This window comes from Pocillopora damicornis, chromosome 8, assembly GCF_964200805.1.
Source record: "Pocillopora damicornis chromosome 8, jaPocDami1.2, whole genome shotgun sequence".
NCBI lineage: Eukaryota > Metazoa > Cnidaria > Anthozoa > Scleractinia > Pocilloporidae > Pocillopora > Pocillopora damicornis.
Genome location: NC_142677.1, coordinates 4,339,079 through 4,361,205, shown reverse-complemented (window position 1 = coordinate 4,361,205; position 22,127 = coordinate 4,339,079). Strand labels below are relative to the sequence as shown.

The following is a 22,127-nucleotide window of genomic DNA, read 5'->3' as shown; positions in this document are numbered from 1 at the left end:
TGTCCAAGTATCACTCTTTCTTCCAAAGTTAATAAAAAAAATCCGTCACAAAGTCCTCCGCTACAAAGTAAAGGATGCCCTGGACACAATTCGCATTTTTTGTGAAGTAAGCGGCCGGTGCAACTACAACTGCCGATCCGTCATGTTTGTTTACCAAATGCCGATGAATCTCACCGCTGACCAGGTGATTGCTGTAACGACGGCTCTTACATACGCGATCGCTGTGGACTGTATCCTTGAGGAAATCATTTACCTTTCTGGTAACTCAAACGACTGGTGTGTTGCTAGGGCTCCGAATTGCTGTGGTCATTGTCGATAAAGTTGTTTGTAATTAACAAAAAAGTGAGTCATTTACTTAGTTATCATTATACTTGTGGTGTTAAGTATCTCTCTGCAAAGTTTGCTCTTCATAATGCGAGACCTGACAAAAGCAACCATTCTCAAGATGTCAATGGTGGTCACAATGTGACTTTCAATTGTTCATTCTGAAGAAAAATTTGGACTAAAACACAAACAGGAAGATAACAGAAACAATCTATTCTAGTTGTATCTTGTATTTTCATTAGTGTAAATTCCCTTATGCAAATTTCTTATTCAAAACTCTGCGGTTAACAGAATTTGTCGGAGTTCTTAATTGATTATATTTGACAATGTTAGTCACTGATTAGATGACTGTATAATCAGACAAATCTGCTAATAAGCATTGAATAGTGGTTTTGTATTATGAAAAAAAATCAGCATGTTGAGAATCCATTTTTCAATGACAGGTGACTTAAAACTGTACATCAAGTGTACCTGCCCAAAACTGATTGATCTATTTACTCAGGGTTTCCGGCAACATTATTGTAAATATCAGATCACTGATCACCACTGCTAACAAAAAAGAAAAGATCCCACTGATCTTGAAAAGGTAGATGTAGAATTAAAAAAAAAAGAGCCAATGATAGTTGTGTAAGTTTTACCACTTTGAATCTATTATGTATGGCAAGCTGGAAGGTAATGTACTCCTTTTCATTTTCTTACTCAAGGCTTTAAAATGAAATGAAACTGACTAAGCTGACAATTTCTCTCAGTTTTGCTAAATGTAAATTAGTTGTGAACTATTTCTAGCTTATTCCAGTTTCCTGCAAGAAATATAGACTGGAAAAAGCTGTCAATTTCTGGCAGCAGCTAATGCATGCATTAAATTCCAGCTATTTCCAGCTTTTGAAAGAACTTAAACTTGGAAAAACTGGGAAAATGTTTTCTAGAAAGAAACTTGAATAGGATTCTGGAATAAAGCTGTCATATTCTAGAAATTTCTAGAAACTTCCAGAAGTTATCAGAAAGATGGACATCATTCTTATAGCTACTTAGTTGTAGTCTTCTTATACAGTGTATGTTAAATGTAGTGTAGTCTAATGGTGGGAGACGTGAGTCGTGCTGGCCTGTCTCAGATTTCCTGCCTTTTTTTTCTTTTAGAGCTTTTTGAGGACAGGTTTTTCTGGCCACTCTGGCATGCTCGCAAATTACTTTGTCAATTCTTTATTTCAATTTAGTAATACTTGTTTAAACAGGAGTTTGGGTGTCCAGGTCTTTAGGGTTTGCTCATTGACTCCTGATGCATGGGAACCAGAGCAAGTCAAGGTAACATAAGATGTGTATCAGCCCTTTATTATTTGTAAGCACTATGTTTTGGGTTTGCAAATGTTGTACTGGACAATGCTCTGGCATAATTTTAAATGGGCTTGCATCTTAAAGTGATCAAGGCATAGTCTCTGACTTGGTGATGGAATATTTTTAATTTTAGAGAAAAGGTACAGGTAAAATAGAACTAAATGAATGTTATGTAGTAATTTTAGGTTTTGTTTTTAAGTTAATGACAGAATTGGGAAATGAATTGGTCAATGGAATTCTTGAAGCAAAAGTCAATTCCCATACAAATAAACCAACTCCTCAAAGTAGCAGGTACTTTTTGTTGTTTTAAATATTAATTCCTAAATTTTTATAGTTTATACCATTTTTTGAAAAATAATTATCAAATTATTTTTGTTGAAGGGGTGAAAGTGAGACTTGGATGAAGTTAAAATATGTACAACACAAGTTTGTTTCCCTGGAAACCTTTCTAAAAAACTGTCAAACTTTGGACAAAGGGATCATTAGAAATCTTGCAAGAATGAAAAAAAGTAAACTTTTCTAAAGGAAACTTGCGATGTGAACAAAGTACTCAGTTTTATCCGCTTGCTATGGAAACGAACATTTTCAAACGACATCATTCCTGAACAACTTTCATATAGGTGTGAGCGGCATCAATTCAAGTTATGATTTTAATGGCTTCACACATGCTCAATTAATTGTTTCAGGTTCACAACTGCACTGATTAGACTGAGCACTAAAGAAAATGAAATAAGAAGCTTAAAATCCTACTTTGTTTAAATGTGGCTGATTTTGCCCAAAACTTTCATAAAATTCTGGTAAGAAGTCAATTGTATTTAATTTTAGCTGGCCATGGGATAATTTGTTTTTCGCACTTTGTACTTACAAGTTAAGCTTTAATGGACCTAGTTTCCATTTCTTTGTCGGTTGACAGATCAAGGACGTTTAAGTTATTTTTATTCATTTCAAACAAACATTTTACAAAAAATATTGAAATCAGTCAATGAAGATTTCCAGTTGCTTCTTTAATTAGTTTCTGCCTCAATTCTTTTGAAGTGCATTATGCACATTCTGTTTACTATGAAAAGAGTTTCAATGGTGTCACATTGTCTTTGCCCTTGTGGCATTTAAGATCGATGTTATTGAGGAATTAAATATCCTCAAGTATAAATTGGTGTTTGTTTTTTTCAGTCTGCAAGATTTTAATCTTGCTTGCACATACTTCAGCAATATCAGTATCGTATTGCTGTGCCAGTAAACACCATAAGGCTCTCTGGAAATTCCTGTTTATTTTAAAGCTTTTCCAAAAAGAAGAGCTTTTACCTCCCTCCTCTTAAGAGTGGTAATATTTTTGTGTTCTTTTTTTCACTTTTTGAGTTTCACCAAGCAGTTGTGGCCAGTGTAGGCTCAAAAGTTTGAGAATTTATAATTAAGTATTGAATGAAATGATAATATCCTTGTTGATATCTTTATAAATCCTCATTATTTGTCTGCTTGTCATGGTATTGATGCCGTGAGGAGAAGGTGTTTCTTGGTCACTGCTGGGAGTGAATGGTTAAAATTATTTTCTAAAATGACCTCCATTAAGTATCTCATGCACAGTCCCCTAACCTCTGTGCCTTGTCTTAAGGCTTGGTCTGGCTCTTCCCTTTAGTCTTGATCATGATATAAACATTCTTGTGCCACTCATGATCATTGATCATTTTCATATTATTTAACTTATTCAGTTTGTAATGTTAGTGTCTGGCAGAGAAGCAGAGGAAGTAAACAATATCAATATAGATTATTTACATTCTTTAGTCACTTTTATTAAGCAGTATTGATCCCTAGTAAATGTTTTTTTTTTATATAGATTACAGATTGATCAAAATGAACAAGATATCAATGTTTTGGAAGTTGCTTTAGAAAAGGTGAATTTTTTACCATTTCTGTTTTTAGTGTGTACATCAGATGGGGAAAGATCAGAAACTGGGGGAATAAGAATTGAGGAAATAGAAAAGTAATGTAGACATAGATTCCAGTAATATGTGGACCTTTGAGTATTAAGGCTTCAAGAAATAAGTTTGGATTAAGTTCAAACCCTTTACATCGTTGTGTTAGCCATATGGCTCAGTGTGCACTTTTATTGATAAACAGTAGAAAAATCCCTGTTTGAGGGTTGTATGGGATAGTGGAAGTAGAGATGGAGGAAATGTATATCCTTGTGTTTTTCCCCATGAAATTCAAGCAAGAAGAAAGTGCAAAAAAATGAAGAGAAGAAATCATATGACAAGATGCTCATTGACTGAGTTTAGTCAGCCCAGAGAGCTAAATATTTCTTGTTTGTGTTTAAAATAAGTACCAAGTTTTGTGCAGAACTTAGTTTATGATAACTTTTAATAAGATGCATTCTCAAATTACAGTCAGCATCAGTTCAACATAATTTTTTGCCTTTGTGTTCCTTGTAGCTCATCAAGCTTTGTGGTGGAATGGTAGAGACAGGGAAACAGTTCAACTTATCCACCAGGTAGAGCCAGTACACAGTTAAAGAACTCTGATCTCTTTTTGTGGTTTTTCTCTTGGTCTTTCACTTTTCCCTCTTTGGAAAGCTCTACTCTTTAACCCTTTTGACTCTTAACAGTGACTAACATTGAATTTCTCCTTAACGTATCACTGCTAAATCAAATATTAAGGTGATGAGAATAAAGGAAATGTTTGCCAACAAAAGAAACCTTGATTGTCCAACAAATTCTCCTGCTCAGCACTATGGAAAATGTCTAGAGAACAGTATGGAGAATTTGTATACAGATGCAGGGGTGTAAAGGGTTAAAGGATTACTGGGTTTCTAAAGGATCTTGTTTCACATATGAGGGTTGTCCTGACCAGGTCATAACATCTTTTACATAACAGCAAAGTGATACAGGTCACCCAATGATATAAGTTGGTTTCCTGTGGCACCTGAAGTCTAAGATAGTACAGTTGGGAATTGAATAGTTCAGACAAGAATTGTTTGTTAGTTACATGACTGTATTTTCACATTAAGGCTTTCGTCACTTTTCCTTCAGTGCTTTAGTGAGTGGTATTGACAACCTGACAAAGTACTTTGCAGGAGATGAGCTGGTGTCATCCACACTGGACAAGTTCTCTTGTGCTCTGACTGAGCTTCAGAGCTTCCTATCAGTGAGTGAGATTTCCTCATATTGTCAACTCTATAATAGTCCATAGTCCTTCCTTAAAATCACATCTCATTTAAAAATTAATATTTCAATTGGTGAAAATGATTTATAGAAAAATTTTTTTTTCTGCATGGAATTGTTGCCCTTTGTGATTTTGTCGTGTTTGTTTTCTGGCAGTTGTGGAGAACAATATGTTGATTATATCATTATACTGGTGGTAAACAGAAGCTGTTACAGTGGAGAATTGTGAATTTTTTATATGGCTTCACATACCCCACACCCAGCCTTAAACAAGAACAAGCATAGACTGATAACTCTCTTATTTGCAGTACATTTTGTGAATGTGTACGTCATGTTTTTGACAGTTCACTTTCATTACCATTGACTTCATACCTTGCATAGGGAAAAAATGTTTTCTTCTCTCACATCACCTAGAATTGGATTTTTGATGACATGTTCGGTGAAATAATCAGTATCTGTATTTTCCTCAGATTCTTTTAGAGCAAGCACAAAAATCAATCTCAAGCACACTGAGAACTTTTATCAAAGAGTAAGTGTGGTTGTGAAAATTCTTGTCAGGTTTGTCTTAAAAAGGGAAATTGGATAACCTGCATTGCACTACAAAAGGGTTAACACCCACCTGTATTTTGAAAATTTTGATGAAATCACATCTTTTCAATTCCTTAACCTTTCTAAATCCATCTCCTCTCTCTGTAAAAGTTTTTTCCTTCTCAGATTTGCATAGTTCTTACACAGCAATGGACAGTTTGAGGTGGGGAGAGGTACATTGTGGGAGAAGTTAAATGGAAAGTAAAGAAGAAAAAAGTGAACTTTTCATTTTTTTACATTGATTGTACAATGTAGTTGTGACAGTTGATTTGTTTGCCTCCTCTTGTAAAATGAGCCTATTTACAACTGTTTTAATTACACAATTCAAGATTGATTCAAGATTCCAATTGACACTGTCAGCTGTTAAAAATAGGAATTAAAACAGTTGTTATGATGCAACTTCAATTAAATAATAGTTATTGAATCAAATATACTCTTAAAAGAAAGTTAAGTGTGTTGTCATTGTTACAATTTTAGAACATACCTGTAGCTGCTCAAAAAGTAGATGAACATCAAAAATCTTTGCAAAACTAAATACTATTTATTTTCTCTCATTTACAGGGAAGTCAAGAAGGTTAAGGATGCTAAAAAGCTGTTTGACAAAGTCAGTGATGATTTGGATAAGTGAGTGTATAATACTTGACTTGTATACTGTCCTTTTTGACATGAGCTCAATAATTGGTGCTGTAACTAGGGTCATGTTGGATTTTCTCTTATTTGCCCATTAGCTTTTGAGATAAGGCTCTTTAGCACTCTAAGCTCAAAATTTTATTGCCATTTGGCAACTGAAAATCAGAAAAAAGTTAGCAGAGCTGTAGGCAACACCATAGTAGCCAGCAGTCAGGACTCAACACTTGAATAAGGAAAGAGGAAGTGGCAACAGCCTGGAACTGGTTTATGACTGTGCATGTAGATCATAAAGATTTTTGACAAATGCAAACCTTTCAGATTTCTATGTGGCATCTGCACACAGATCAGCCATTTAGCAACTTTTGCTAAAAATGTATCAGCCAAATTTTTTTCCATTCACCTTGGTGACAAAAATGGTCACCACTTGAAACACTACTCCATAGTATGACTGAGTGAATTTTTTTGGTTTTGTTTTCTTTTTAGTGCCTTGACAAGAAATGCACAGCTTCCACATCACTGTAAGGCCTCTGAAGTGGAGGAGGTTAGATTATTGTTGTAGAGCTTCATGTATAGTTGCTAAAAATTTTGCATTGCCACCCAGATGTTTGTACATGTAACTTGCTGTGTGTTACTGTACCTACCAATCTGTATTATATCTGATGATTGAAGGACCACACTGAATACCTAGTAGTTAATTTAATTTTTTTTATTGTTTTGTCTATTTTTTTTTAAATTTCCACAAAACAGGTTAAGAATGCAGTGAAAGCTAATCAGACATGTTTTAACCACACAGCATTGGACTATGCCTTCCAGGTTGTAGATAAAGTGTAGATGTGACGATTTTGAGCTTGTCATGTTCCTTGAATCTCTGTCAATAGTTGCTGTATTGTCTAGTAAGCAAGCATGAAATTTATCCCCCTTCCAAGAACTATTGTCAGTTTTTTAAAACCATGCTTTGTATTGCAGATCAACATTTTACAGTCACGAAGAAGGATTGATGTTCTAGACACTGTAAGAAGTAGAGGATAATAGATGGATGCACAGAGATATGGAATTCTTCTTGCAGTGTTTAGTTGAACACTTGAAGGAAAATTCCTTACATACGAGAGACCACATATTATTTTGTTTACTATTTAATCACTATAGGCCTTAAATGACAAGAGTATAATTGCCCATTCCATGATCAAGTTATGCAATTGGGACAGTTTTGCAAACCATTTAAGCAACTCATTCATCCATATGATTGGTAAACCAATCGCATAACCAATCATGGTTTAATAATATTTTCATCAATTTGAATGGCTTGCCAGTCCATTTGACATTATCCGTTTTATTCATTCATTTGAATGGCTAAGCAAACTGTTTGAAGGGCTAATCAAACTGTTCAATTAATTTATTCACCCATTTGAATTATTTGCCCATCTGATAAAAATTTTTACTCATCTGTTCAAATGGCTGACCAAATCTCTCAAATAATTTATTCACCAGTTCAAATGGTTAGGCAAACTGTTCAAATGCCTCAAGGACTGTTCATCAACCATTTGTCATCTGTGTGTTTTTGCTATTCTAACAGTTTTCTGTTAGTGTCTGTTTTGCCTTCCATGGTCACAAATTTACCAAACAACCTTGTATTAAGAATGGTGAATGTTTTGCTATTCATTTATTAACCTGACAGAGTGGCACAATAAACAAGTGATGTGTCAGCAGCTGATTGCAATGTCAAACACATTTAAAATATAATTATAATTTTACACATGTGCAGTTGCAGGTTTTCTCAGTGCTGGAAATCCTTGTAGAACATGGCAGTGTTAATTAGACCTCTTCATGCATATAGTCCATCTTTTCTAACAGGTTCTTTTGTCTTTGCAAATTCGAAAAGAAGTCTTAGTACAGATTGAATGAGTAGGACTGACTGGGAGAAAAAACTGAACTTGTCTGTTTTTGTTCCTGTTATAGATTCTGAAGTTTATGCATGCCCAGTCAACATATTTTCATCAAGGTTATGATTTGATGAATGATTTAGATGCATACATGAAGAGGGTGTCAAATCAGGTGGGTTGAATTTGATTTACTACTTATAATTTGATAACAAGATATTGGCTTCTATTATACCATTGGTGCAACATTCAACAAGTTTTGTGTTCTTTGTCTTGTTCTGTCAGACCTTTTAGGATTTTTTTGTTCCTTGATGGAAGAGTTTGTATATTAATTTTAAACAATGATTCATTATTTCAGAAGCAGTTGTGAACTTAAAAATTGAAAAACTTTCACTCTTAGGATCTAAAGATTTATTCTTCACACTATTTGCCACATATTTCTTATAATTTAAGCTCTGAGAATTTGGTTGTAATTATCAAACAGTATCCCCCATCAGATATTTTTCAATCTTCTTATCAACTTTATGCTAAGAGTTGCACTTAAATTGTGAAGTTCCTCTTTGATCACTCCTGGGAGCGAAAGAGTTAAAATATTAGAGGACAGGTTTTGATCAATTGGAAATAGTCTGCTGATAGTGACTCTTAACAACTGTGTATCAAATTCTGTAATCCAGGTGGAAGAAGTGTCAGTCCAGTTTACAATGGACAAAAAAGAGATGGAGGAAAGACACAAATTGGTCCAGAAAATGGTGGGTATAATATCAATTATTACGATAATGATTTAAGATCTTAAAAATTTTGCTCTGTCCTTAGAGCCGTTAAAAATTTCCTAACATGGGTCGTAGAATTTTGTTTAAAAATAAGGTAAAGACAGGAAAAAAAATTATACTGTTGGGTACAAAACTTATACATTGGTTAATGTTTCCATATATTTATCATTTACCAGTAATTTTCTATTTCCCATTTTCATTCAATTTCCCCCCCAATAAAGTGAGATTGAGTCTTGTTGCAAGGCTGTGAGAAAACAAAAAAAGATAGTGAGATTAGTGGGTGAGTTGTAATTGATTTGGAATGTCTATGAAACCATTCCATTAGATTTCTATGGTCGAATGTGCAAAAAACAAGGGGCAGAAAATTTGTCAAATACCAGATTATGAGATTCATGGTTTTTACTCAACGCTTGCTATCTTGGATTTGTGATTTTAGGAGGAGAGTGGATGCATAGGAAGAAGAAACCTGAATGATGCAAGGTAAACTGTTATAATTGTTGATGGTGTCTGAACAATACTCAATACATGTTGTACATCATTCACAATGGGAAGTCTCAAAGTAGGTAACTTCTCTGTTTACTTTGAGGAGTGAATCTTGTGCATTCAGTTTGGTGAAAATCATGTTTGTGTTCATGTGCTTATGGGTTAATTTTCACCTTCTATTTGTTTGCAGTGGTTTAGTAATGGAAGGCTACTTATTTAAAAAAAGCAGTAATGCTTTTAGAAGTTGGCATAGGTGAGTGTGTGGTAGCAGTGAGTTAGGGGTGAATTTAGACTGGAATATTCTACAGGTTAGAGCTCTGACTCTCAGAAGTTGTAGTGGATCTGAGTACTTTTTAATGGGATACTGATTGATACTGAAGTAAAACTGCAGCAGCTGATTTACCCTCTAACTCCTAAGAGTGACTAACATCTAATTTCTCCTTACAATATGACACCTGAATCAAGCATTAAGGTCTCAAGAATAAAGGAGACAATCACTGACTAAAAAGCTATTGATTGTCAGGCAAATTCTCCATGTTGGTCCCTCATGAAATTTGTAGAGAACAGTATGGAGAATATGCATACTGATATTAGGGTGTAAAGGGTTAAGGTCTTAAATAATTTCATTGTAAAATACCTCATTTTTATTTTCCCAAAGGCGATATTTCACAGTTCAGAATAACCAACTGATGTATCAGAAGAGATTAAAGGTGTGTATGACTGAATGAATGTAGTATTTAGATTACACACACTCACAAGTGTGATCACTAAGTGCAATTTCTGGTGTCACATTCTGATTATGTCAATCACATAAATGCTGCAAATGTCAACAGCCAGGTGCATACACCTATTTATGCACATATGTTATCATGCTTTGAATTGTGAATACAAAGGAAATTTGTTGAAGTTTTTAATTAAAACCTTTTTTCAGTTGTACAGTCAAATGAATGAAGGGATTCGATGATGACATGCAGTTAATGTATCACTTGCATTCAATTTTGCAGGATGATCAAACAGTACTTGTTGAAGATCTTCGATTGTGTAAAGTTAGGCTTGCAGAGGAAACAGTGGAAAGAAGATTTATGTTTGAAGTAGTATCACCAACAAAGTAAGGCGACTGAATTCTGTTTTTGCAAATCTGTCAAATACACAGTAGACAACTCAGAATTGATAGCATCTGAGTGACCAATAGTTATTGTTTCCAAGATCTGATTGTTAATTCTTCCCTCAAACTGCAAGACATTTGTAAATTGGTTACAGGAATTGGTGTTAGATCAAGATAACAACTTCTTCCTAACAAGTTTGAGTATTCTCTTTACCTGATAAGTTTGAGTATTCTTGTTACCCATTTGCTGGATAATGTATAGATTTTATAGGGAGAAGTGACATGTTAATCACTTTTTGAGTTTAGAGTTAACTGAAAACGATATCTTCTACTCTGTATCACTAGATCATGGTATTTACAAGCAGATAGTGAAGCACTGCAAGTGGAATGGATGGAAGCTATGCAGGTAAGTTTATCAAATTGAGGCAAGTGGAATACATAGGAACTGAGTCTAAGGATGTACACTAAATGTTGTGGGTGAATTTCTGCTGATGGTGAACTTGAGTGAGGTGTGGAGTGAGGTTGGTGACAGGGTTTTGTTTTGTGTGTAAAATAATGTTGTTTTCAAGGGCAACCTTCCTTGTTTCCAATGTTAACCAAATCTCAAGAGCAGTGTATCATAAACTGTCAAGCATGTGAGATAGTGTTAAGAAATCAAATGACACAAATGACCCTGAAAACAGCACCAGTTGCCCATGATAACAACCCCATTTTTAACATCAAAATGTGGTCACCAAACTTTTGTTGCCCCTCTCTCAACTGAAAATTGTAGTAAGTAGGCTTGAAGTAGAAGTGAACGAGTTATCAGCTTTTGTAGAAATTGTTGTGTTGTGTTGGCAGAGAAGTGAATCCTTAACTTGATGATCAATAAGAAAGTTTCTAACAAAATACTGTTACTAAAATTTTAATTGTTATGTGGTGATTCACAGGCCAGTATTGACAAGGCTTTCAATAGCTCAACCAGTATTCAAAGTAACAATGATAAGGTGGGTGAATTGAAATTACTTACTTGCGCATAGTGCATGTGATCCCTGTGGGTAGTTTTTAAGTCATGGTTCCTTGACCTCAGGATTTCAGAGACAATCCAAGAAAATGTGACTCTGAGGACAAGGCAGTGCAGTTTTGATGAATCCAAGCAATATATATATATATATATATATATATATATATATATATATATATATATATATATATTTATTTGGCATATTAAAGTTCATTAATTAGCAGCTACCCAGATTAATTGCATGGTACCTTTCAAGATTGCCACATGCACTTTCAGTCCTTTTCTCCAAGAACCTTCCTCAAAACTACTGTATAAAAATCACATGACACAGGGACAAGTTTTTCAATTTATACCTTGAATCAATTTCACTAGCTGCACATGAAATAGATTATTGGCCACTTTTTTGGTCACTGTTACACTGTTCCATTTTTTTTTTCATTTCTTTAGCTCTTGTTTAAAATGTTCACAACTTTTAAATTGATTCTTTACACACTTTCTCTGTGAGCTGTCACTGATGTGCACTTTACCTATAATTTGTGATTTCAAGGGATATCCCTATCCTGTCTTTTTAGTTCAAATTTAAGATAGAATTTATATAATTTTTTTTTCAGAGTGATTTACAAGGGCCAGGCTCTCTGAGCAACAGTATGGATTCTCTCAACAAAGTTTCTGGACCATCAAGGTTTGATTGTCTTGCATTTTGCATACTGTTGCTGGAGATTTCTTTGATGCAGTTAAAAGCAATTTAACAGAGTTGACAACTAAGAGGATCAGTAGTATTCAGCGGTTTTTGCATATGCGCACATGTCAGAATTCCATGTGCTCTCTGATTGAGGCATTCTTGCACGTGCTTTGAGCATGAGCTTGCAGCATGGTTTGGACTGACAGTTAATCATCCTGGTAGTTTTCCCCACCCCTTTCCCACTCTTTCCACCATTTATTCAGTGTGACTGAGGTCTGCTTCCCTTTTCTGCATGGGGGCTCATGGCTGGGTTGCATGGATTTGCCATGGTCCCTGCTCTCATCACTGTGCCATCCCTGCACTCATCACTGTGCCATCCCTACTCCCATCACTGTGCCATCCCCGCTCTCATCACTGTGGCCCAGGTCCCTGCTCTCATCACTGTGGCCCAGGTCCCTGCTCTCATCACTGTATCATCCCCACTCCCATCACTGTGCCATTCCTTCCTGTTATTTCATAGACAGTACTCTCTTGGATCATACAGATGACACTCCATTTTGGACCTGGTTCACTAAAAGTTAATATTAACAATTACATTCATTTGGTGTTTTAACAGTTTTTGTTACTTTTCAATGACAGAAGTAATCTTGATGTTATTAGAGCTGTCTCTGGTAATGACAAGTGTGCAGACTGCAGCAGCACTGGTGAGCATAGTACAACAATCTGTGGGAGAGGGTAGCTTTGAGCTCATAGGATCGTGTAAAGAAAGTTAACTTTTTAATACCATTTGGCCTTTGCAATGAAAATGTGGGTTTTTTTTATTATCCTCCTTTCATGGGTTAGAATGTTTGCTTTTGCCTTTCTTTTTCTTTTTCCTTTTTTTTTTTTTTAATTGAAATGGTTTATATTTTGTAGTTACCAGTAGTAAGTAACTCTAATGCAAATTATTTTTTATCCTTTAGATCCGACCTGGGCAAGTACTAACATGGGAATTGTACTGTGTATAGAATGCTCAGGTATTCACAGGTACTGTTACAAAAAAAGTTCTTTTTTTATGAATAGCCCTTGCTTTTACCATAATGACATGCTCCTAGTCATGGTTACATCAGATCTGTAATATTAGAAGGATCTCAATATGCATTGTAGAGTGCATGTGTTGTCAATAATCTGGTTTATGCCATAATCCTTAAGATCAGTGGTGCAGACAAAAGGCTCAGCTTTGCTGCTGTGTAGTTTTTCTTAAGTCCAATTAGCAGGTAAAACAACCAAACAAAAATTCAGTAAATTCATGCCTCTGGGTCCAAATAGTATCAGTTGAGGGCAGTGTGTTTGACTGAGTCACAAACTGTCCAGTGCATAATTACCTATTTTGTAAGTATTTAAATTTGATATATAATAATATTATGAGAGATCAAAAAGTTACAATCATGTAATTTAAGAAATGACCCACAGGTAATGCTTGTTTTAATAGGAGTTTGGGTGTCCACGTCTCCAAGGTTCGCTCATTGACCCTTGATGCATGGTAACCAGAGCAAGTCGAGGTAATATAGGATGCATACTTTTGTTATTTGTAAGCACAATGCTTTGGATTTACAACTGTTTTACTGGACAATGTGCTGACATAATGTTAATTGAGCTTGTGTCTCAAAGTGATCAAGGCATAATCTCTAACTTGGTGACAGAATATTTTTAACTTTAAGGAAAAGGACATGGTAAAATAGAACAAAATGAATGTTATAGTAACTCAAGGTTTTGTTTTTAGTTAATGACAGAATTGGGAAATGAATTGGTCAATGGAATTCTTGACGCAAAAGTCAACTCCCATACAAAGAAACCAACTCCTCAAAGTAGCAGGTACTGTTTGTTGTTTTAAATAAATTATGAATTCCTAAATTTTTGTAGTTAACATTTTTTGAAAATAATTATCAAATGATTTTTGTCAAAGGGGTGAAAGAGAGACTTGGATCAAGTTAAAATATGTACAACATAAGTTTGTTTCCCTGGAAACCTTTCTAAAAAACTGTCAAACTTTGGACAAAGGGATCATTAGAAATCTTGCAAGAATGAAAGTTCACCACGAGGAAAGGGGCACAAATTTGGCCGTTGAGAGAACAGACTCCAAAAAAAGTAAACTTTTCAAACGGAAACTTGCCGTGAAGTCAAAGTCAAAGATGGACAACTGAAAGAGTGCCCCTGCTGAAATACTCTCTGCAGATGTAGCAAGTGAAGACTCTGAAAAGTTAGAACATGTTGCTTCAAGTTTTCTCAGTGATGAGACTGCTAGCAGTGACTCACATGATGAGGACAGACTGGGAACTAGTGCTCCATCAACATCATGTCAAGACAGTGAGAGGAGACGGGCAGCCTCCATTGGAGCAGCTATGTCTTCTGACAAGGGTAGAGATAGGGGAGTTTCATTTGATTCAACCATAAGTGAAGATGGTCTGACTCACGAGGCAACCATTTGTGAAAGAGTGCAGAATAATGGGGATGGTGACCTGGAGAAAAGACTGAAGGAGGACAAGGAGAAAGCTATTGCTGTGTTGAAAAGAGTTCATCCCAGTAGGGTATGCACCTTTAATTACCAAATAAAGAGGTCTGCACTATCTATTTATTTATTTGCTATATCATATGCTGTTTTGTAATGTCCTGAGAGTTATTAAGTTGATCCTTAGTGGTGATTATTGACCCTTTACATTCAAACATCAGCATGCATATTCTCCATACTGTTCTCTATACATTTAGTGACATGATGACAAGGAGAATTTGTTTAACAATTCAGTGGCTCTTTAGTTGGTGATCATGTCCTTTATTCTCGTGATCTTAATATGTGATTCATGGGTGATACTGTAAGAAAAAAGTAGATGCTGGTCACTCCCAGGGGTCAACAGTTTAATGGTACATGACATTGCTTGTGGCTTGTTTTAATTGTGGGTTTTTGTTGCAGTTACTTTTCAAAGCAGCAGAATGGAAGAGTCTTCCTCTTATGGCTGCATCACTTGCAGAAGGTAGACAAGAACATGCTGCACTTATTGTTTATTTAATGGCTGCACATACATTTCTGGAAAGTGATACTTACAGTAATCACACAAACTGTGTGTAACTTTCCACTTTCCTCAAAAATGTACAAGTCATGAAAGTGTTTATGGAAAATTTTCAGGTGCCAAAGTGAACTGGGTAAATGAGGAAGATGAACGGAAAACAGCACTTCACCAGTCTGTCTTAGGGGTAGGTTTGACTCTTTCTGTTGACGGTGTTCTACTATGCTGAGTACTTGCAATTCCTTCATGGAAGGGTCATCATGTAATGAAATTATTATTTTTCTTCCTCAAGGGATCATTACCAGCTTGTGAGTTCCTTTTACAAAATGGAGCTAAAATAAACCAGAAAGACAAGAGGGGAAGAGGTGCACTTCATCATGCAGCACTTCTTGGGCAGACAGGGTGAGTTGATCGAAAATAACATTCTATTAAAACCATTTTCTCTCTTACCATCACTGTTTTCTGCAGTCATTGTGAGTGTATTGAGAACCTTGTTTGTGTCTGTAAGGCAAAGCATTTTACTTCTTTTTCTTTCTTGCTTCAAGTTGTTATTATCAGTATAATATTATGAATATTGGTAAGGTTAAGACTTACAACCACATGTTTCAGTAAAAGTTCCATAACTGTGTGTACTTAAACCTAATTCCTGTAGGCTTCTCTCACCTAGAAGATTGGAAAACACAATCCTTTGTGGCCTGTGACTATTTTGTTAGAACAATTTTTGTTCTGACCTTCACTATTTCCTGCAGTCTTTGTGAGTCTATTAAGAACCTTGTTTGTTTCTGTAAGGCAAAGCATTTTATTTCTTTTTCTTTTTTGCTTCAAGTTGTTATTATCAATGTATGAATATTAGTAAGTTTAAGACTTACAACCACATGTTCCAGTAAAAGTTCCATAACTATGTGTACTTAACCCTAGTTCCTGTAGCTCTTAACAACCAGTTCTTTCCTTAGCATAGTGTCTATCTGCAGAACACAATACAGTGGTGTGGCCAGGGCTTAAAACAGTTCACCCAGCTGTGGCATCATCTGTCATCACTTATATTAATACTGCTCCTTTATTTTCAGTCCTATCCTCTTGTTCCTGAAGCAAGGAGGTAACCAGCATGATGTTGACGAGAATGGAGAGGTGAGTGTGAACACAATGTAGCGATGCATGAAAAAAGCTTTTGGAGACAACCTCCCATGAACTGCCAGTCTTTCCTTCCAAATTAATCTGTGTTCCCCTGGAAAACAGAGGAAGCAGTAGATGTTGCATGAAAGGTCACAAGTGACGGTAAAAACAGTGCTCATGAAAGTTTCTTGATCAATTTCTTTTGTTAATTTCAGGACCCTCTTACAATTGCACTGAAACAAACAAATGCAGATATTGTTACTCTGTAAGTATACAAATGCAATATAACAGTAGATATTGCCTGATTATGATTCTGTTCCTAGGAATTGGTTTTTTTATTTATCCTTCAAGAGGTGAATGAAAGAATCCCAAAAAATTGGAATTGGAATTCACACAGCAGTCTTTAGTCATTGTCTTCTTTTGGTAAAGAATCATTGTTAGGAATTGTAAATTTTATATCTACACCTTGTTTTTGGATGTCAGGTTATTTTGGTATCTATTACGGTAAACATATAGCTGCTTTTGGTCCATTTCTGACTTGTCAACATTTACTAGACGGTGAAAAATGAAATTGTTTATAGGTTGAGACTGGCAAGACTGAATGAAGAAATGAGAGAAGATAATGAGATTGCCCAGGGTAAGATCTTTTTAAGAGTGCTCCATCTATTTTTTTCTGATTTGTTTTGTTTGTTTGTTGTTGTTGTTGTTGTTTTTGTTGTAATTATCAGTGAATTTAAGGAGTGGTAAGCAATGTAATCTAACCACTGTATTGTTCATCGTGTTTGTCTACAATGAAAGTCCACTATCCCTGGATATTTCTGGGCAAGCAGTATGATGAAAAATATTATGATATCATAAATCAAATGCACTCTACTTATCCATGATTATAAGTAGTTGCAGAGGGAAATTACTCATTAATCACTCCAAAGGGTGTAAAGGTTAACCCTTTACACCCCAACATCATTATGCATATTCTCCATACTGTTCTCTATACATTTCCAAGGGTCTAACAAGGAGAATTTGTAAAACCATGAAGAACTTCGTTAGTTGCTGATCATTTCCTTCATTCTCGTGACTTGAACATTTGATATAAGGGATAGATTGTAAAGAGAAATCAGAACCTTGTCACTGTCATGGATTAAAGGACTAACTGCTGTCATGTTTTTGTTTCAGGTGATGTTACATTCAATGATGTGTTCAGAGATTTTTCTAATATGGCATCCAGAGACCCTGACAGGCTTAAACGCAATTTTGATTCAAGTGGACCAAGTAGACAGACACAACTGTGATAGCAAAATCAATTTGTTCCACCTTCAATTGAAAACAAATATTTGAGGTCACTTCACATCAAAATGTTTCATTGCTTAAAAATAAGCACACAAATTCTCATTTCATTGAAGAAACCAATTTGAATATTCACTCTAGATTTAATCTTACCACAAACACAAAAGGAGTAAAACATTATTTCCAATTTATGTTTAGTTTTGTAGTAATTTGCACCAATCAGGAATTAATGTTCACACTGACAATATCACTAACTGTCATGTAATGTAAGAAAACTGAACTGTACAATTAACATATTTTTTATTCATTAGGAATTTAAAATTATCCCCATGATAATAACAGCATCGTTTAGAACAGAGAATAGAATCTTGCACTGAATAACTTAAGGAAAGAAAACATATCAGTAAATCATTGTTAAAAAAAAAAAATGAAATTTGTAAATAAAATTTCCCCTATGACAACTGAATGGAAGGAAGGACATCAATGTTTAATGAAGAGTTGACTGTATGAATACTATGGTCAAAAAGTCAAAGTTGAACATGATTATATTAATATTACAATGCTCAGTTATGAAAAATTGTACAGACTAGCTAGTATTGAATCATTATTTAGTTGATTTTGACCAGACTAAGTGGTATCCTCCATTAGATTGATATTGATTTAAAAAAATAAAAACAGAGTGGTCCTGCCTTTTTGTTTGAAGTCCCATCAGCTAATTTTTGTCATTTTGAATGGTGAAATGTTGAGGTTTGATATATCCTGTCATTTATGTTTACCTTTTTACACCCTAACATCAGTATACATATTCTCCAAACTTTTTGCCATACATTTTCTGAGGGGCTGGTAAGGAGAATTTGTTTAACAAACAAGAGCTGATTTATTTGGTGATAATTCTCTGTATTCTTGTGACCTCAATGTTTGATTCAGGTGTGATATTGTGAGGAGAAATTAGATCTTAGTCACTTTCAGGTGGGGTATTGGGATTTTCGGTTTTGCGGTTTTGGCTATTTTTAAGATTGGCTTTTCAAACTTTGTGCCAGAAAACTTCGGTTTTTCCTATTTGGGTCCCGCTTCTCTGCGATTTGAGCGGCAATTATGCGCCTCCACTGATCTCGAATAGCCCCAAAAAGCTCTGTATGCTCCACTTGTCACCACTGCATCAGATCGATCAGGGTTTTGATCACTAGGATGTTGAAATTTTTAAGACTGTTTTGCATGCGGTTTTCGGTTTTGATCCAATTTTTTTGCGGTTGTGTGGTTTTGGATGATTGCGGCTGCTAATAGACCCCGATGCCCCCCTTCCTCAGCGGTATAACAGGTTTAAGGGTGTGCATGTCAACTTTTAAAAATGCCTCCCAAATATTTTAATTACGACCACTGTCAATTTGTCTCTTAGTCTGATTAGCAAATCAAAAGGTCCGCTTCAGGTTTCATTTATTCTCTTCTTTCGAAGAAGCCAAAATAAACTCAAAGGAAGCAAAGATAAATACTTCTGAAGTTGTAGCTGACGCAAATAAAGCATTTAAGAGACTTCAGAGAAAAACAAGGTGCCAAGTAGAAAAAAAAAACACTTCCAAAACTGTTTTGTTTTGTTTTCCATTTCAAACTGTGGTAATGTGGTTTGTTTATGACGCCAAATGCTTAGCTCTATTAATTATGAATGCAAACAAAACTTGGGATCTAATACTTTTATTTCAATTATTTTAATTTGAAAACAAATCTCCCTGAAAACATACTCCACCTTTTACATTCTTGCCAGAAACAAACCTAAATAAAACTACGAGGATTGCCAACGGTCCATATCATTTTATAATATAGCATCTTCCAGGCTCTAGCGCAGTTCCCCAAGCCCCAACCATTTTGGTCGCCATTGCGAGAGAATATTTGGCGGCTGAAATTTCGACAAAAGTCGCCAATTGGTAACAAACAGGAGAACATGTTGAAAATTTGTCCAACGAAAAACAAAACGTAATCTTTCGATTTCTTTACGTTGATTCAGATCAGTCAAATGTAAACTTAGCAGCATCATAACGTTGAAACGGTTAGACTGAAGTCGTTAAATTTTCCCCAACAGTGGCGCGTTATCGCGAAAAAGAAAATCTTGAAGTTGCGAGGATACCGCTCGAGGAGTTTCCGATACAGTCCCTAAAAATTGTTTAATAACATTAGCATAATAATAACGATTGCCAAGTCACGCACACTATTTCCATCCTTTAGTCAACAAGTGTGAAATTGGTTCAACCTCAGCGAGGAGACCGAAGAGGGAGTGTTGGTTTTTGAGCGCTTTCAATACAGTCAGTAGGTGTTTCGGAAAACTTTTTTCAGCCACCTTAAACTAAAAGAAAATATAAGGAAATTGCTGTTTTTATTAAAAGAATTACTCGATGCGCGCTAATATTCCGATTTGTAAGAACGAGGTGTATAGCGATACTGTTAACTGCATTATACGAGATCTATATGAGATCTATTTTGGCTTGTGGGTGGTACACATTATTGGTGTTTAAATTCGCCTTTTTCGCAACTGTAGAAATCAAAGTGCTCTGTGAGCAAACTCGTGAATTGACACATGATTTTTGAGATTATGTTTAATGTTATCTGGTTTAGGGAATTTTGTGGTTGATTGTCATCTAGAGTACGAGCAGTAGTTCAGTGTTCGCTAATGTAGCAAAGAAACAAAGTAACGTTGGGACAAGAAGGCATTACAATTGAAATGATCACGCTATTACATTTAACAAGGTGGATGATGTCATGTGTTTTAAACGTCTATCATTTTTGTTTCTGGTTCAAAAGAAAAGGTTGGAAGTAAATGTGGGTGAAAAGTGAAATTTACTGTCTTTCGTTGTAAATATTAGAAAATCAAGGCAATACTGTCTTAATGAAAACATTAACGATTCCCTCTTTATCAAATGAGACAAACGGGAACGAGTTTTGAGTGATATAACTAAGCCAAGCCTGCCACCGTCATTTTAGATCTCCGCCTGGGTAGATTTAAGTCACGTGCTAGGCAACGTATAATCAATAACAAGATAGAATTTCATTTCAGGCCTATTTATCAATTTTGTGGTGTGTAACTTTCGCATTTTAGTACGTTGTATGTATGTTGAATCTTCAAATTGTCTTGAAACCTACAAGAAAATTGTTCTTTAAAAATTCACTGAAAATCGGTAGCTAAACTTGTTTGTCTAAGTGTTATTTGATTTTCGTGTTAACTTGTTATTTAGTCAGTCGCCGGCATCTTTTGTTGCTTCACACAGGAAAAACACACGCGACGAAACGTAATGATCAATTTTGTCCTCAATCTCACGCTATAACAGAAAAAGCTTTTGAACATCTGTAAACTCCGAGCGCTTCGCAGTAAGTGATATTTTCAATAAATCTTCGGATTGTTTTCAAGTTCAAGGATTGTAAATTACAATTTTATGAAAAACGAAGGTTGTTGTTATTTCAGTGTGAATCCTTGAATGCTTGCCAGTCGCTGGCGCCGCTTGTTGAAACTAAAACGAAAAAAAAAACTCTTTTAAGATTATCATTGGCTTCTTTTTCACCCCACCACTATTCTTAGCAACAAAGGTCGCCATTTCGTCTGTTTATTACTCGCCAAAAACTATCAAATGTACTCAAAAGCCTAAAATCTAAAAAAAGTTTACAGGAATCGACCAATCGAGCGAGCGAATGCTATTCCCCACATCGTATCTATAACTCGCTCTTGCGCATGCGCGCAATTCACGAGTTAAAAAGGTGAAATCATTGTCCAGCGGATGAAAATTCTCGCGAAATTTAATTCCCTATAGGACATTCAAATAACAGAAAAAATGATCTGAAATGTGAAAAAAAAAAACATATACAGGATGTGTATCAGCAAATACACAAATTTTATTAACTGGTCTTACTAGTAATTCAGTTTATTTTGTACCTTCTGTTGTGAAGTGTTGTCTTTAATTTGCAAAGGTTTTCGCATATGGAGTAGAGATTCTCGCTATCATCTTCATCTGAATCGGCTAGATTGGTCAAACTCCTTCGAATATCTTTCGTCCAGTCGTCAAAAGTTACGACATTTTGGAAACTAAAATGAATTTGAAACGCTTGAATCACGAATTTTAATTGCCTTCTTTTGTATTTGCCGGCCTTGTTTTGAGATCGCAAAAATATAACCTCGCAAAATACCGTCTCACCAAAATCATAAAAGTTCTCGCCACATAAAGTACCACTTTGTAAGGGAGAAGAACCGATCTTCTCAGATAAGTTGCAGTTGAAGTGATTGCCAAAAAGAAGCCTGAAATCCTGAGAAGGTTCAAAATCGGAGGAGTTTCAAGCCCGTGCCTTCCGAGACTATAACTGAGCTGCGTAGCCGCATGAAGAAAGAGGGAACAGCCAAATTTAAGTAGGTCCTCAGGTTAGATGGTCCGACGGTGCTCAACTAGTATCTGGGAGGAGCGGGTCCGAATCCCGTCGAAGCCTGAATTTTTTCACAACCTACTATTCTGCAACTGCATCGTTTCTTCACTCTTAGTGCTTATTCTTATCCCTTAACTTTCGCAAAAAAAATGAAACCAAAAGAAACAAACAAACAAACAAATGACGGGGTACTCTGCATCAATGTCAATCTCTAAAAATCAGTACAATAGAGAACCTTTGACGCTGGAAATGATCCGTGGTTTCATTTTCATACGGGAATGTCTCCTATGTCTTCACTTCTGTATCACGGTTGGCAGTCGTACAAGTCAATCGAAAAATTACACG

General features: G+C 35.5%; 1 protein-coding gene across 31 annotated transcripts; it reads left to right on the top strand.

Annotated features, from left to right (window-relative positions):
- The first annotated feature begins 211 nt into the window (after positions 1–211).
- Positions 212–18,089, top strand: LOC113685073 (arf-GAP with coiled-coil, ANK repeat and PH domain-containing protein 2-like). Of its 31 annotated transcripts, none has more exons than XM_089214261.1 (33): positions 212–342; positions 1,557–1,626; positions 1,856–1,947; positions 2,343–2,453; positions 3,488–3,545; positions 4,083–4,141; positions 4,680–4,794; positions 5,282–5,340; positions 5,961–6,023; positions 6,513–6,570; positions 6,777–6,842; positions 6,996–7,040; positions 7,986–8,081; positions 8,581–8,655; positions 9,113–9,156; positions 9,350–9,412; positions 9,818–9,869; positions 10,164–10,267; positions 10,610–10,670; positions 11,194–11,250; positions 11,879–11,949; positions 12,589–12,653; positions 12,912–12,975; positions 13,421–13,490; positions 13,712–13,803; positions 13,895–14,516; positions 14,897–14,957; positions 15,110–15,177; positions 15,283–15,392; positions 16,058–16,118; positions 16,319–16,368; positions 16,685–16,740; positions 17,277–18,089. In XM_089214261.1, exons 26-33 carry the CDS (start codon positions 14,331–14,333, stop codon positions 17,390–17,392), a joined length of 708 nt encoding a protein of 235 aa, XP_089070387.1. In that variant the 5' UTR covers positions 212–342; positions 1,557–1,626; positions 1,856–1,947; positions 2,343–2,453; positions 3,488–3,545; positions 4,083–4,141; positions 4,680–4,794; positions 5,282–5,340; positions 5,961–6,023; positions 6,513–6,570; positions 6,777–6,842; positions 6,996–7,040; positions 7,986–8,081; positions 8,581–8,655; positions 9,113–9,156; positions 9,350–9,412; positions 9,818–9,869; positions 10,164–10,267; positions 10,610–10,670; positions 11,194–11,250; positions 11,879–11,949; positions 12,589–12,653; positions 12,912–12,975; positions 13,421–13,490; positions 13,712–13,803; positions 13,895–14,330; the 3' UTR covers positions 17,393–18,089. The 31 variants fall into 31 exon arrangements, with proteins under 31 accessions (XP_089070387.1, XP_089070393.1, XP_089070377.1 ...); XM_089214267.1 differs by lacking the exon at positions 1,856–1,947 and adding an exon at positions 827–910; XM_089214251.1 differs by lacking the exon at positions 2,343–2,453 and adding an exon at positions 827–910.
- The last annotated feature ends 4,038 nt before the right edge of the window (positions 18,090–22,127 follow it).